At 40.5% G+C, this 16020-nt stretch overlaps 1 protein-coding gene across 4 annotated transcripts in view; it reads right to left on the bottom strand.

Moving 5' to 3' along the window:
- The window catches only part of MCPH1 (microcephalin 1), a 240000-nt gene that overhangs the window by 154644 nt on the left and 69336 nt on the right, over positions 1-16020 (bottom strand). For 3 of the 4 annotated variants that reach the window (XM_007961604.3, XM_073017923.1, XM_037985351.2), the window contains one exon: positions 12855-13017. The exons of the other annotated variant lie outside the window; for it this stretch is intronic. In XM_007961604.3, coding sequence (XP_007959795.2) covers positions 12855-13017 — 163 coding nt within the window. The remainder of the gene's footprint in view (positions 1-12854; positions 13018-16020) is intronic. 4 annotated transcript variants of the gene reach the window in all.

The following is a 16020-nucleotide window of genomic DNA, read 5'->3' as shown; positions in this document are numbered from 1 at the left end:
AGTAGATGCTAGAACGAAGGTGGGCTATGAATTGAAGAACAGCTGAACTCAAATTCAAAATTCACCATTTTTGACCGGGTGCAGTGGCTCACGCCTCTAATCCTAGTACTTTGGGAGGCCAATGGGTGGATCACTTGAGGTCAGGAATTTGAGACCAGCCTGGCCAACATGGTGAAACCCTGTCTCTACAAAAAACAAAAATTAGCCAGGTGTGGTGGCATGCACCTGTAATCCCAGCTACTCAACAGGCTGAGGCACAAGAATTGCTTGAACCCGGAGACAGAGGTTGCAGTGAGCCAAGATCGTGCCATTGCACTCCAGCCTGGGCAACAGAGTGAGACTCCATCTCAAAAAAAAGTTTTTCTCGTTTTTTTTTTTTTTTTTTTTACCATTTCCAAGCACTGTCGTATTTTGCATCCTGGGGACCCAATGCTGGGTCACAGGACCAGCAGCGTGGGCCTCACCTCAAGCCTGAGCAGACCCAGACCCACTGAACCAGGATCTGTACTTGAGTAAGATCCCCCAGGTGATCCACACGTTAGTAAGGTTTAAAAAGCACCGCTCTAGCTGTCTCATAAAGAAAGGGGCAGGAAGCTAAATATCTAACACAGCCTATTCAACCAAGAAAGGGAAGATGAGTAATAAAGTACTGAAAGTATGTGGTTAAGAACGTGTTTCCCTTTTAAACGACATTGACTGACAGAGACTGAATTCTAGGTGGTGAGAGGGAAAACAAGCTGCATGCTGACCTAGGCTTGAATATTCTTACGAAAAAGCTCAACTCAGTTGGACACAGACATTTAAGTTCAATTTATTCTGCTTGCACTCTACCTAATCCTTTCCAGTTTCCAAAAATGAAAATGGGTGATTCTCAGATGTTAAGACTTAACTACTCAGTAATATCCACTTTATAAATACAGCTAAGCAATGACCAGGGCGACCCCGCATGTCACCACTGTACTCACATGTGAAGTCCAAACATCTTTATAAATAACTAAGTGCGTACTTCTCTTATCAAAAGGAAAACAAAGAAATAAATATAACAAATTCCAATGTAACTAAAATAAATAGCAGAAACATCACTTCACTGTATGAAAACACAGCAGAAATTATTACCAACACAGACAATAAACCAAATATTATGGCTACTAAGAGTGATCACTATTTTTTGTTAATCTTTCCGCAAGTTTGAATTACAAAGTTGTTTTTCTTAAATGAACATCAGGTCATCTTATATTAATGAATTTTAACAAGAAACACATTAACTACGTGGGTAATTTGCAATTTAGGCTGATGCATAATTTTTATGTAATATATTTTTAACTCATCAGGGGTAAGAAGAAATTCTGAGATTTTTTTTAAAAAAACCAGGTCATCCATCAACTCATTTATTCATTCAATAAATGAGGACTGAGTTCCATGTCCAATCCTAGGTCCTGGGGCTATGTAAGCACACAAGCACATTCTCTGCCCTTGAAGGACTGGCGATTGATAACTAACCAGTATCTAAGTATCAAAAGAGGACACTTACATTTTTAAAACATTCTTCCTTGTGCCAGGGAGAGTACGGTTGTCTCTAAAATACTGTCAAAACTACTGTTTACAATTTAACACTTGAAATAAACGATCTACTACAATAAACTGTACACACAGAATATTAGAATTACATAAAAAGAAAAAAGATGGTGAATAATAGTATGTGTGTATATTCTTTCTTATTTTGTTGTTACCCAGCAAAACTAAAGTCGAAAGAAACCGCAGGGCCAGGCGTGGTGGCTCACAAGGAAGAGGAGGGGGGATTGCCTGAGCTCAGGAGTTCGATTCCAGTCTGGGCAACATGGTGAAACCCGGTCTTTACTAAAATACAAAAAATTAGCCAGGCATGACGGCGTGCACCTGTAATCCCAGCTACTCCCAGCTACTGAAGAGGCTGAGGCAGGAGAATCACTAGAACCCAGGAGGCGGAGGTTGCAGTAAGCCGAGATCACACAACTGCCCTCCAGCCTGGGCGACAGAGTAAGACTTCGTCTCAAAAACAAAACAAAACAAAACAAAAAAACAAAGAAAGAAATTGCGTAACATTCATTGGAGATGTGGTGTGTGTCGACAGAGTTTGAATTTGTGTCCCCATCCAAATCACAGGTTGAATTGAAGGTGGGGCCCAGTGGGAGGTGACTGGATCCTGGGGGCAGAGTTCTCACGAATGGTTCAGCTCCGTCCCACCTTGGCACTGCATAGTGAATGAGTTCTCAAGAGATCTGGTTGTTTAAAAGTGTGTAGAACTGCCACGCCCTTTCCTGCTGCTCCGCCCATGGAAGATGGGGCCGCTTCCCGGCTTTGCTTTCTGCCATGATTGAAACTTTCCTGAGGCCTCCCCGGAAGCCACTATGCCTCATGTACAGCCTGCAGAAGCGTGAGCCAATGAAACCTCTTTTCTCCATAAATTACTCAGTCTCGGGCATTTCTTTATGGCAGTGTGAGAACAGACTTATACATACGTGGCATAGCAAAAAATCGTGGGCAGCCTACAGAAGAAGAGTGGGGCCACGCTAAGGACAAAGCACTTGACTCTGCCATAGACTCCCTAGAGCCACTAACCAGGAAGCAGACAATGGTATTTACACGGCAAAGCTAAGTATGCAGTCTCGGTATTACCCAAGAGTACAATAATTTAACAATAATCATTATCAGTTAATCAATTAATTACTTCAGCCCATCAATAATTGGATAATGAAATATCATTAATAATTTTATATTAAATAATTGTTATTAATTATTATTAATAATATTAATTTATTTAACGATTTAATATAAAATATTTAATTCTAAATTTTTAAATTTTAAGTTTTAATATTCTAAAAATTAGTATAAAGTATTTAATATTATTAAATATTTTTAAATAACATTACTAATTATTAATATATTATTAATATATACGATGCTTGTTAAATTATTAGGTGGAACTTTAATATTCTGGCAGAGAAACTTTTAGAAACAAGAACCCATGAAAAACAACTAAAAAATAGATCTATTATGAACCTATGGCAAGCTGTTAGTTTAGCTGAGAAAACTGCATTACATAATTGTCACTCTCTGGTTAAGGACAGTCTAACAAATTTTCTGTGCTAAATTTTCCAATGAAATTCATTTCATTTGGAATTCCTATTCAATTCATTGGAAATGAATTTTAGGAGAAATGCATTAGGTGGATCACACATCAGAAGTATCAGGTAGCAAAATGTACAATGTTGTCAATTATAGCTTTGAAAAAAAGTACAACAGTTTTCTAAAATCCAGTATTTCTTACATCAGTTCTCTTCAAAAAGATTAACATTGTGCCTAAAACCAAATTCACAGAGGGTCCTCACACAGAGACTGTAACAGAAGTATGATGTTCCTTGGAAATCTATTTTAACTTGGGGATAGAGTTAAGAAGCCTTGAAAGAATAGATGGTTAACAATGTCCCCAAAGTCCCTGAGGGACATCTAAATGATATCTAAATGATGGACAGCTGAAGACAGTTTTTGAAGTTACAGATAAAATCAAACCATGGTTGAATTTTCCAATGAAGACCTGAAGTTAAGATATTCTGTGCTATTATTTAATACTTACAGCGAGAACTGCTTGATTGAGATGTCAGAAACAAAAGTGAAAATTCTGATGCCTGGCAGAACACTGCAAAGGTTAAAGTGCACCTTTAGGTAGGGCCAAAGCTTGGAATTTGTGCTGCAGTTCAGCATGGACCAAGTTGAGGTCCTAGAGGTCTCAGTCATAAAGCAAAGGCGGGGAACTGAGGTCTACAGTGAAGACCTGTGTTACCTCGCGGTTGATCCAAGTTAATAGAAAAGTAAAGACAAACTGTGACCCCTGAAGGCTATGATTTGGAAAAGGATGGGTGGCAACAAGTACCCTCTCGACCTGTTAGCCTTATCCATTTAAAGGATTTGCCAAATACAGCAACTTTTTCGTTAATACACATAATCTTAGTTTACTTTTTAAATTTTTTTTTTCCCTGATAACTCAGCCAACAGATTCAAATGCTTCTCAAGGCCACACTCAACTCACCATAATGCAACCACATTGCCAAGCACCAGGATGATGATCTGTGTTGCCGTTGGCAATGCTAGAGGGCTCGAGTCACACTCCATGGTGTCCCATTCGCTGCCAACCAATCTCTCTGATGTAGCAGCAGCAGTACGTCTAGGAATAACGTATGAGCAATACGTCTGATAATAACCCCTAACTCAGCAAATGGCACCATTACACATAACCCTAGTGCTTCCACTGCTTTATGTACCATTGACTCTTCAACTCTCTTAGTCATTGGATTCAACCTGCTTTTTTCAAGGTCTCTGACAACATCCACCTGATGAAATTGAACAGTGGCTTCTGTCTCCTCTATTCACCTTCCAGCAGCACTCAGCACAGCTGAGCATCCTTCCTTCCTGAAACAGTCCCCCTTCTGACTGATGCCACGTTCCCCTGGTGGCTCCCCGAGGTTGCTAGCTAGCCGTTCCCGGGTCCCCTTGCCTCCCCCTTCTCCCTGACTTCTGCATGGCGGCACAGCCCAGAGCTCAAACCTAAACTCACTGTTTTCTTCATTCTACACTCCCTTCCAGTTACCATGGCTGGAGTGAATAACCTTTCCTCTGAACACATGTACATATATATAATCTGATATGTGATATCTCTATTTGAATGTCTAATAGGAATCTCAGACTCAATATGCTTACATCAATTTTTTATTGTACCCCAAACCCTGCACACAATTTTCTCCCCCCAGAGTTCCCTAACTCAGCAAATGGCACCATTATCTATAGTTAGTTGCCCCAGGAAAAAATTGAGGTGGGAGTCTTCTTGACTTCTCCATTCCCACACACCTCACATTACAGATTCCACTAGATCTTCCTAGGAAGTGCACCAACCTGCTCTCTCCTCCCCACCTATCGACCCCTCCTCTAGACACAGCTGCAGTCATTTCTCACCTCGATGATCCTAGTTGCCTCCTGCTGCCCACCCTGTTCTTACCTCCCTGCAATCCTTTCTTTGCTGAGAGGCCAGAGCCACTCTGTAGTTAAAACAGTCTGATGGCTTCTGCCTCCCTCGCTTTGATCTGCACAGCCATACTGGGGCCCTACAGCCTTCTCCAACACCTGTCCTCCTCACTCCTGGTGCCTCAGGTATTTCTCTTTCTTGCAAAGGTGCAGCCTTAGGACCCGTGCACTGGCTTTTCTGTGCCAGGTGCATTAGGTAGATTCTGTCTAGCACCTTTAGAAAATTAAAGAAAAAATATTAATGTAAAAATTTGAAAATGGTGATCAAAGTTTATTCCTAATCATGTCTATGGTTGCATCTCAGGGTGACTCCACAGTCTTCTCCCACTAAAAAAATCACTTTGACTCTTTCAAACTCCAACATTTATCATTCTTAGCACTCACAGGCTTGTCCACATCTTTTCAAATGTCCTCCTGGAAGGCAGCACCAAAGCCTTCAATTTTCCAGATGAATCACTTTTTGGTATCTGTCCTCAATCAGGAGACTATGGTCCTGGGAAGCATGGCGGCTCCAACCTGGGAAATGCGCACCTTGGGGTCTTGCCAGGAGCAACAGACAGGGGGATGGAGGACCTAGACCGCAGCGCCTGCTCCCCATGCTCCCAGTGGCCAGTGGCCAGTGGCCATGCTGACACAGCCTGCAGGAGCCTCCGCAAAGAACAAGCTCCAGCACTGTTCAGGAACCACCTCAAGTGAAAGGAGCAGACAAATTCTGTCTCTATGCCTGGGCAAAACCAGAATCCATTATTTTAATAAGGAAAATGTATAAATTAGGTGTCCTGGAGATAGCTGTTCATAGTCACTCCCTTAAAACAATGTCATGACAGAGATGTGTTTCTAAGATCCACATTCAAGTCAGACAAACTATTTTTGCCCAGAGTCTCCATCACTAAACTCACTGTTTATTTGCAGCATCCTTCTCGGCTGCAAAAATTTTCTGTCAGGATCCAGTGAGCATGGGAAAATACTCTGTGAAGTATAAAGTCCTTTACCAAGGTATAATCTGTAGCAGGATAAAAAGGACTTTGAAATCAAGTCGTGAAAGATCAGAGACCCAGGCCTGAGATCCTAGTTAGCTTGCCAGTGCGAGCAATAAATGTCTGCTAGAGAGAACTGAAGAGAACCCTCAGAAACTCAGCGTCAGTGTGACACACCAAGTACAACGTGGCTGAAAACTATTCCTAACATGAGTTATGAAGTTAATCTGCCATCTTAAGGTTAAAAAGAGAATAGTTTTTCAAGATGATCCCTTTTGAATAGACTTGGGAATGCAGGGTGATGAACTAACACCAGTGAAAAGCCGAGATTCCAGTTCTGGTTCTACCATGAGTTATAATTTTAGGACAGTGGCTCAGCATTTCTTTAATGTAAAATGAGAAGCATGAGCTGAGTGAACTGCGTGTGTTCTTCTAACAGTTCATTGATTCTATGCTCACCACTGATAAAAACATGTCTCATCTGACTCACTGCTTACTAAGTTCAATGTGGATCACATTATCTCAAGAAAATAGTTCATGATGACATCGTTTTTGATTAAGAAAACACTAGATTATTTGTTGATAGTTAGCGGCCTTGACATTTTGTTATAAAGCTGATTTAGCTTTTAAGCCCTGCACTTGTATTTATAAATGAATTAGCTTTAAATCTCTATTTTCAGATCCTTTTCACAAGCTGCTCAGGACCAAAATCTTAAAATCTGAATACAGGCTGAGTTATTCCTCACCGTACTGGACAGAGTGACACGGAGTGGTAGCTGGAAAAGGGGAAGACTGGATCATAGGACACTCCGCTTGTATTTTAGCATCCACAAAAGGGCTTTGAGGGAAAGTAGAATTGTGGACAAGTCACAGGAAAATGCAGGAAACACCAAATTAAGTGAGAGTGGGATAAAGAGTATTTAAAGTTTCAAATTGTACTACGCTTGAACAACACATAACAAAACAATGCGAGTCTAAAGGGACACTTTGGTCAAATTAATTTCTTTATTTTTCTGTTGTGTTACTTCCTGTCTCCCATAAATAGGAAGCTCGGCAACTCCTGGCATGGTTTTCTATTTCCATGTATCTGCCAGACAATTTGGTCACGAAGGAGGAAAAACATAAATTATTCTCCTTCCTGAAAACAGTAGAGCTAACACTGGAGGTGTGAACTGCTGTAAACATGGAAAAATTGCCAATAAACTTCTCAAAAACATTAAGTCAAAATTCAAACTGAATTTTGTTATAAAATCGTCACAGTTTCTGATATGACTAGCTGGGCCACATACAACCATCTAATTCTGAAGAACTGCTACAACTCTCCTTTACAAGAAATTTCCAGAGAATACCACACAAACCCTGAAATAAAAACATGCTCAGTAATGTTTTTCTTGGAGGCAAGTTTATACTGCTAGCCAAAGAGAATATTTTAAGAATCCCCCAATTGCACTGGAGACAGGGTTAGAAGGAGGAGGACGAGAGAGAACGAGAGTGCCAGAGACAGAAAGAGAGATTACTTGTACACAAAGTCAATGTATATAATATATGATATGGATACTTCAAATCTTGACCCTAAAAGAAATTGGAACTGTGAAGTTTATATCTGAAGTTATATACAAGACATAAATATTAAATTGGGTGCTAAGCTTTAAACATTATGTAGAATGGCTTTGTAAATGGTGCTGGCAACTATCCTCTCTCAAATTTCTTATGTTTATACTATTGAATTAATTTAAAAGTTAAAGGAGGGGGCCATGCAAAAAGCAGCAGTCATCTTTGTCTTCTTGAAGACTGAGATGAACAGAGAAAGTGACTCAGCTTGTTTCTAAAGTTTTTGAGGGTGCAAGTCAGCAGCAACCTATGAACATCAATACAATATAAATATCTGTTGGTGTGATTTATATATGTGTGATATATTATACCTGACAGCCATCATGGTTACCTTGTAATCACACAAACAGATATTTCACCTGAAGCCATAGGCCATCTAGGCCTTCTCAATCTCCCAAGAGTTGATACTATTCACAAATAGCAACATCATCAGTAAGGCAAGGGCAATACAGACACACATTTGTGACCTTTTGCCATGAACAAGGGGAAAAAAGGTAACACAGAGGGCAAAGAGCAATTTAGGGAAAGTTGAGTTTTAAAATTATTTTCATTTTTTTTAAGATAGAAGAGCTGGGATGAAGTTTCAGTGCTAATAGAAGTATAGGGACAGAGGCAGCAGTTGAAGGTACAGGAGCCTGTAAACTTCAGCACACAGAAGGAAACCTAGTTCTGAAACCAAGACACTAGCCTGGTCCTACCAGTGCCCAAATATCTCCATTTGGAAAGCACATTAGATATGTAAGATATACTTTTTTTTTTTTTTTTTTTTTTTGAGACAGAGTCTCACTCTGTCACCCAGGCTGGAGTGCAGTGGTGTGATCTCGGCTCATTGCAACCTCCCTCTGAGTTCAAGAGATTCTCCTGCCTCAGCCTCCCAAGTAGCTGGGATTACAGGTGGCTGCCACCGTGCCCGGCTAATTTTTGTATTTTTAGTAGAGACAGAGTTTCACCATCTTGGCCAGGCTGGTCTTGAACTGCTGGACCTCGTGATCTACCCACCTCGGCCTCCCAAAGTGCTGGGAATATAGGCGTGAGCCACTGTACCCAGCCTAGATATACTTTTTAATTTAAATTTACAAATAATAAAATTTACTCGTGTGTGCATGTGTGTGTACAGTTCTCTGTGTTTTAATACATGCATAGATTCTGTAACCACTGCCACTAACGACACAGCACAATTCCAGTGCCCCAAAGATGTAACAGCTGCTATTGCTCTGCAGAGGCAGATGCTACTCCCACCTTAACGTGTGGCAACTACTCATCTGTTCTCCTTCCCTACAGTCTGGCCTTGTCTAGAATGACAAAGAAATGGCCTTATACAGTACGTGACCTTCTGAGATCAGCTATTCCACTTGGCGTGATGCCCCCGAGAGTCATGCAAGTTGCTGCACCTATCACCATTCCTTCCGTACACTCCACAGCATGGATGGTCCAGCTGGTTGATCCATTCACCCACTGGAGGGACACCTGTGCTGTTTCCAGGTCCACTTGATAAGTAAGACTGCTACAAACATTCATGTACAGACTCTGTGTGAACACAAGCTTTCATTTCTCCAAGGCAAATATCTGGGAGTGGGACTGCTGAGTGGACATTTAGCTTTCTGTGAAACTGCCAAACTGTTTCTCAGAGTGGCTGGACCACTTCCCACTCGCACTAGCAGCCGTTCCAGCTGCGCTGGCTCCTTGCTAGAGTGCGACTGTTATTTTTTATTTTAGCCATTTTAATGGATATGTAGTGGATCTCACCATATTTCTGAAGTGAGCAATAATGATGAGAATCTTTTTAGATGCTTATTTGCCATCTGTGTGTCCTCAGTAAAATGTCTATACAAGTGTTTTCTTTGCCAGTTTTTGTTTGGGCTGTTTGTTTTCTTATTGTTCAGTATTGAGAGTTCTTTATATATTCCAGACATAAATCTTTTGTCAGATATAAGGTTTGCAAATGTTTTCTTCTGATCTCTTCATAATATCTTTCACAGAGTAAAGCTTTCAATTTTGATGAAATCTAATTTACCAATGTTTTCTGTTATTGATAATGCTTTTGGTGTATCTAAGAACTCTTTGCCTATACCAAGATCATTTTTCTTGTTTGTTTACTTATAGAAGTTTTATACCTTTACATTTAGTCTATGATCCATTTGGAGGTAATTTTTTTGGCCCGTCTAAGGTACAAAATGAGATTCTCCCTTCCTTCTTCCTCTCCTCTCCTCTCTTCTTTCCTTTCCTTTTCTTTTCTTTTTTGAGACAGGGTGTCTCTCTGTCACCCAGGCTGAAGTGCAGTGGCATGGAATTGGCTCATTGCAACCTCCATCTCACCGGTTCAAGTGATTCTTGTGCCTCAGCCTCCTGAGTAGCTGGGACTACAGGCAGGTGCCACCATGCCCAGCTGTTTTTTTTATTTTTGGTAGAGACAGGGTTTCACCATGTTGACCAGGCTGGTCTCCAATTCCTGACCTCAGGTGATCCACCCAAAGTGTTGGGAAGGTTCCTTTTCTTGCTTGTGTATGTCCAACTGCTCCAACACCACTTGTTGAAAAGACTGAATTTCTCCACTGAACTGCCTTCATGCCTTTGCCAAAACCCATGGGATATATTTTTGGGGCCTATTTCTGGATTCTCTATCTGTTCTATGGGTCTACCAATACCACACTGTCTTGAGGACGACAGCTTGAAGGGATGCCCCAAAACCAGGTAGTGCCAGTCCTCCTCCTTGTTATTTTCTTTCTAAATTGTTTTGGCTATTCTGGTTCCTTAACATCTCCACAGAAATTTTAGAACCAGCGTGTATGTATCTTGAAAGATTCTGCTGAGATTTTGAATGGAATGTGTTAAATCTATAGATCATTTTGGGGAGGAGTGACATGTTCACTGTACTATGTCTTCCAATCCATGAACATTGTATGTCTTTTAATATACTTAGTTTGTTGATCTTTAAAATCAGCATTTTGTAGTTTTCAGCATACAGATCCTGCACTTATTTTAATAGCTTTATACTGAAGTTTCAATGGAATTTTTGCATCTGGATGACTTGCTCAAGTCAGTTGTCAGCTCTAATTGCTGTTTTGTAGATTACTTGTGACTATCTACATAGAAAATTGTGTTGTTTATAAATAGAGATAGCTTTATTTCTTCCTTTCTAACCTACATGCCTTTTATTACCTTTTCTTGTCTGATTGCCTTGTACCTCATTCATTCACTTATGTGTCTTAGTGCCCCAGGTTCTTCCCTCCAGGCAAGGAGTCCAGACTAAAGATCAGAAGTTTATTAAATAATGTGTTTTAATGCCCACCTTTCTCATATCAGGTAATCCCAGAAGAGATACAATAACCTAAAATTTCACCCAGTTCTGTTTCTGTGTATGATTAGTTGGGGAGTACTGGCAGGACACTGAGCAGAGACATGCAGACCACCAGGGAGCAGGTCTCTATCCACGTCGACAGCAAAGGCAGTACGTTCTCACGTCTGACCTCTATGGACTGCTCAAAGTTCCAAAAGAATAAGTTGGGTAAAGAATCCTGTGCAGATGCGTATCTTTAGAAATAACATTTTTTCCTACAAAACCTGAGGGAAGGAGAGTAGTCAGATGAAGATACAGAGACAATTTGAATTGGAGAGAAATAAAACACAGAACTCATTCACTGATGCTAGAGTTATTAAATAGACAGTAGTCCACCCTATCCAAAGGGGGTACAGTTCATGGCCCCCTGGGGGATGCCTAAAACTGTGGATAGTTCTGAACCCTACATATACTATGCACAATTTTTTTTCTTTCTTCACAATTTCACAAGTGAAAGACTCATTTTTTTCCATAGATCTTAGCTACATCAGCATACCATTTTTCTTTCTTTATTAAGTGGACAACGTTCACCTTTTCACTTAAAGAAAGCACCTTGGAGCACCTCTTTGGCATATCAAAGTTGTCAGCATCAATACTCTTGTGCTTGGGGAACATTATTAGGCCAAATAAGGGTTCCTTGAAGACAAACACTGCAAAACCACGAGATTCTATCTGATAACCAAGAGGCTACTAAGCAAGGGCAAGCAGCACCTACTCCAGGTGGAATGAAGGATGATTCACATCCCAGGGAGAATGGAGCAGGATGACCTGAGATTTCTTCATGCTACTCAGAAAAGCATGCATTTAAAGACTTATAAATTGTTCTTTTCTGGGATTTCCCATTTAATATTTTCAGGCTATAGTACCTGAAACCACAGAAAGCAAAACCCTGGATGAGGGGGGGACTACTGTCTTTCATCCAAATAAACATAAAGCAGTACTAGTAGATAATTAGGTAAGGTGATCCCCAATTGCCACCAATGCAAATCAATAGTGCTTACTTTTGGAATTTCAGTGTTTCCACTTCACAACTAGAAGTACTAATCTCTTTAAACTCTGTCACAGCACGGAAAAAAGACCACGGCCATTCTTGAAAATACATGTGTAGCTTTTGCATGTTATAATTCTACTGGTTTAAATGAACACAGTATGAGTATGAATAGAATACATTCTTGGGAGAGGAGGAGGAAAGACGGATCCCACAGATGCAAAATGGTAACACAAGTAACAGATGATGCTACTGTCATCAGAAAGCAATGCTTTGGAGCAACCTTAGGTTGAGGATCAAAGTAAAAATAGAACTAATAACAGATCATTTCAATTGTTACAAATAACAAAAATAATTATATATTTTTAAAAACTATCTTTAATGTATAGAAATAAGGGCAAATAATGTTACAGATAGATATACATAGGATAAAACCTATCCAAATGGGATTGAAGGAACATGTTTCATCCTAAGTAAATCCATCTGTACAAACAATCGCTGAACTATTTTGGCTCTGCAAACCACTACCACCACAGGTCACAGTATTTCTTGGTCACACATAGAGGAACGCTCTTTGACTGTGAGAATGTGCATTTTGTGTTTCTTTCAGCGTCTTTCTAACCTTGCTTCTGATTTATCTTAGAGACTACTCACTTCCTGCTCTCTACCCTCCCCGTCCTCCTGCTGCCCCAGGACTTGGCACTTGTTGAAGGGCAGCAGCCCAAGGGAGACCAACAGGAGGAAAGACGGGTGTTCCCAGCTCACAGGAAAGTGTGCAGATCCACAAGGGTGCACGCCGGCCTGAGCGCTGATGTCAGCACTTCAGGGTGACCCACTCTATCAAAATGCCTTGTTTTAAAATATGCAGTTCACACACAGGGTTTACCCAGTCATAAGAGAGAACCCAGCAGCCACGCGCGATTCCCAGTAGCACATTCAGGGTGCGAAGTGGCTTCCCGGAAAGCACGTGAGTCGTGGTCTCACAGACGTCTGGTGCAATTGAAAAGCCTTTCAGTTTATCCACAACCTGGATGACGACATTCTGCTTTCTATCAAATCGGGGGGAAAATGAACAAAATGAATGAGTTTGTTGCACATGAACATCAAGGCAGTTGCACTCAATATTGGTAATAATAAAACTAGAAAGCCAACATTTTAAACTGATTTTGGTTATGGTGCTTATGTCTTAACTGACTTACAATCAATGGTTTGGAACCTGGGGAAATAAACTTCAGATCTCAATTCTATTTTAATGGCTCAGAAGACAAGCCCACAGGTTGTCAATGGCTTCCCACAGTGGCTGGGCCGGGTAGGGACAGAGCCAGCATCAGAAACCAGGCCCCTGGTCGGGCGCGGTGGCTCCCGTCTATAATCCTGGCACTTTGGGAGGCCGAGATGGGCGGACCACGAGGTCAGGAGTTCAAGATCAGCCTGGCCAATGCGGTGAAACCCTGTCTCTACTAAAAGCTACAAAAATTAACCAGGCGTGGTGGCACGTGCCTGTGGTTCCAACTACTCGGGAGGTTGAGGCAGAAGAATCACTTGAACCCGGGAAGTGGAGGTTGCAGTGAGCCGTGATCATGTCACTGCACTTCAGCCTGGGAGACAGGGCGAGACTCCACCTCAAAAAAAAAAAAAAAAAGGAAACCAGGCCCCTGACATCAGACCAACACTCTTCCCACCGGGGCAACAATTTGTTTTTCAGGCCTATTTGAACCTGTCTGTGCATGCTAACCAAGATCCTCACTTATTTTATTTTGAAAACGTAACATTTATTGAGTATCAACACACAGTTTTTCTACTAAAAGGGGAAAAAAGACCCTTTTTATTAAATCATCAGATCAAATCTGGGACCTATTTGTCACAAAGCTCATGACCATTACCGCTTCTCTCCTGCTCTGTCATTCCCTTAATACTTAAAATATCCTTTAAAAAAATATATTCCTTCCATCCAACTTCCTTACCAAACAACCCTCAGTTCTTTCCTCCCTTTTATAATAACCTTTCTATGCCTTTAGTTCTGACATTGGTTTTCTCTCTCTCCCAGAAAATTTAAAAAATCCCCAATGAAGGGCTTTCTAAGCCACACTGTGATATACACAATAACATGGTGAAACCCCGTCTCTACTAAAATCACAAAAAAATTAGCTGGGTGTGGTGGCGGGCCCCTGTAGTCCCAGCTACTCGGGAGGCTGAGGCAGGAGAATGGTGGGAACCTGGGAGGTGGAGCTTGCAGTGAGCCGAGATTGCGCCACTCACTCCAGTCTGGGCAACAGAGCGAGACTCCGTCTCAAAAAAAAAAAGAAAAAAAAAAAAGAAATAAACATCTCTCCTCTCCAAAAATTATATTACAAAGAGGAAGATGTTATTGTCTATGCTTATACAGACTGTCTCTAACACTCTTCCTTCCAAATGATGGTGTTCCTTAGTTTTATTTTATTGTTTTGAGACAGGGTCTTGCTCTGTTGCCCAGGCTGGAGTGCAGTGGCACAATCATGGCTCACTGCATTGTTGATTTCCTGGGCTCAAGTGATCCTCCTGCCTTATCCTCCCAAGTAGTTGGGACTATAGGCAACTCACCACCAAGTCTGGCTAACTTCTGCATTTTTTTGTAGACACAAGGTTTTGCTGTTACCCAGGCTAGTCTTGAACTCCTAGTCTCAAGCAATATGCCCACCTGGGCCCCTAAAATCACGCCCCTGGGATTATAGGCCTAAACCAATGCACCCAGCCTTCTTAGTTTTGTCTCTAGTGATGTTAGGTATGTCCATCTCAAGACCTGTTTCTTTATCTGTAAAAGGAAAGGGCTGAATTATATCATGCTTTTAAATTCTTAGAGATCCTTAGGGTAGAAAAGATGTGTGAGTCAAGATCTGGGCCTCATCACCACTTCAACCCGAGAATCTGTGCTTGAGTCAAGAAAAATAATTAAATTTGGAAAAAAATAAAGGCAAAAATGATAAAAGAAAACAAAAAGTAAAAACCTCTAAACCAGACACTCCCTAGAACCCCATCCTGAGGCTGGCAGCTACTTGCTGGATGTGCCAATAAGTAATGAGTGTCTCTGCAAGGCACAGCTAATCCACATAAAATCAGAATGTCCAGGTCTTGTTCTTAACTATCACAAGAAGTCTATGTGGAGAAAAAAAGAGTAAGACATGAAGATGGCCTAAATGAAAAGTTTTATTTTTAAATCTTGAATGAGAAAAGAACTAGTTAACTAGTAATTTTTTTTTTATTTTGGAAAAATACACAGACTTTAAAAAATATTACACATATATTCAATATTCACTTCTGTAGTAGACTATTTAGGATGTTCAATATATTTCATAATATATTTACAAAAATTTTGAGTGACCCCCTTTTTCACTATATAATGTATGGTATTCGATAATCAATCCTTTTATTTTTAAGCCACAGGCAGGAAAAGGATCCCACTACTGAAAATGTTCTAAACGTGCCCCTCTCTGCGGCATATTTTTCACTGAAATGTTCCAATGTTTTGATGGATGTCTTAAAACCTTAAAACCTATGACTGATATCAAAAACATGGTTTTCCCCTTTAAACAGGAATTCAAAAATCTGTTGCAAAGAATATAGTACTGTATTTTTGTTGGATGTTCTTTGTTGTGTTAAATGTTTAAGGGAGATGATAAGAGCATGCCAACAAGCTATTAACCCTTCCACAAAATGCACAGATAGCAACTTTCATACTGCTGTGGAAAGCTTTCTGCTGCAGTGTTGCTTTAAGACCTTTAAGGGAAATGTTTTGGTCAACGATGTTCCACTTCTTGAACATTCATGAAGCTATTTGGTATCAAGCAAGCAAAAGAACATCAAAATGAGCACACACCTCTTAATGCTGCCTAAACAACCCCAACATTTTCAAGGCTAAATTGCTCACATTTGGTACATGTTTAATTTTCAGTGACCTTCTAACTCAGATATTAATTTTGTAAAGTAAAAGTGATACAGGAACAGATTGACGAATTGCCTAAAGGCACCCAGAATTACAGTATATGAGAGAAAAGGTTAACATTTTACATTGAACA

Source organism: Chlorocebus sabaeus, chromosome 8 (assembly GCF_047675955.1).
Source record: "Chlorocebus sabaeus isolate Y175 chromosome 8, mChlSab1.0.hap1, whole genome shotgun sequence".
NCBI classification, from domain to species: Eukaryota; Metazoa; Chordata; class Mammalia; order Primates; family Cercopithecidae; genus Chlorocebus; species Chlorocebus sabaeus.
Note: the sequence above shows the minus strand (reverse complement) of the source record. Positions and strands in the feature narration are given on the sequence as shown.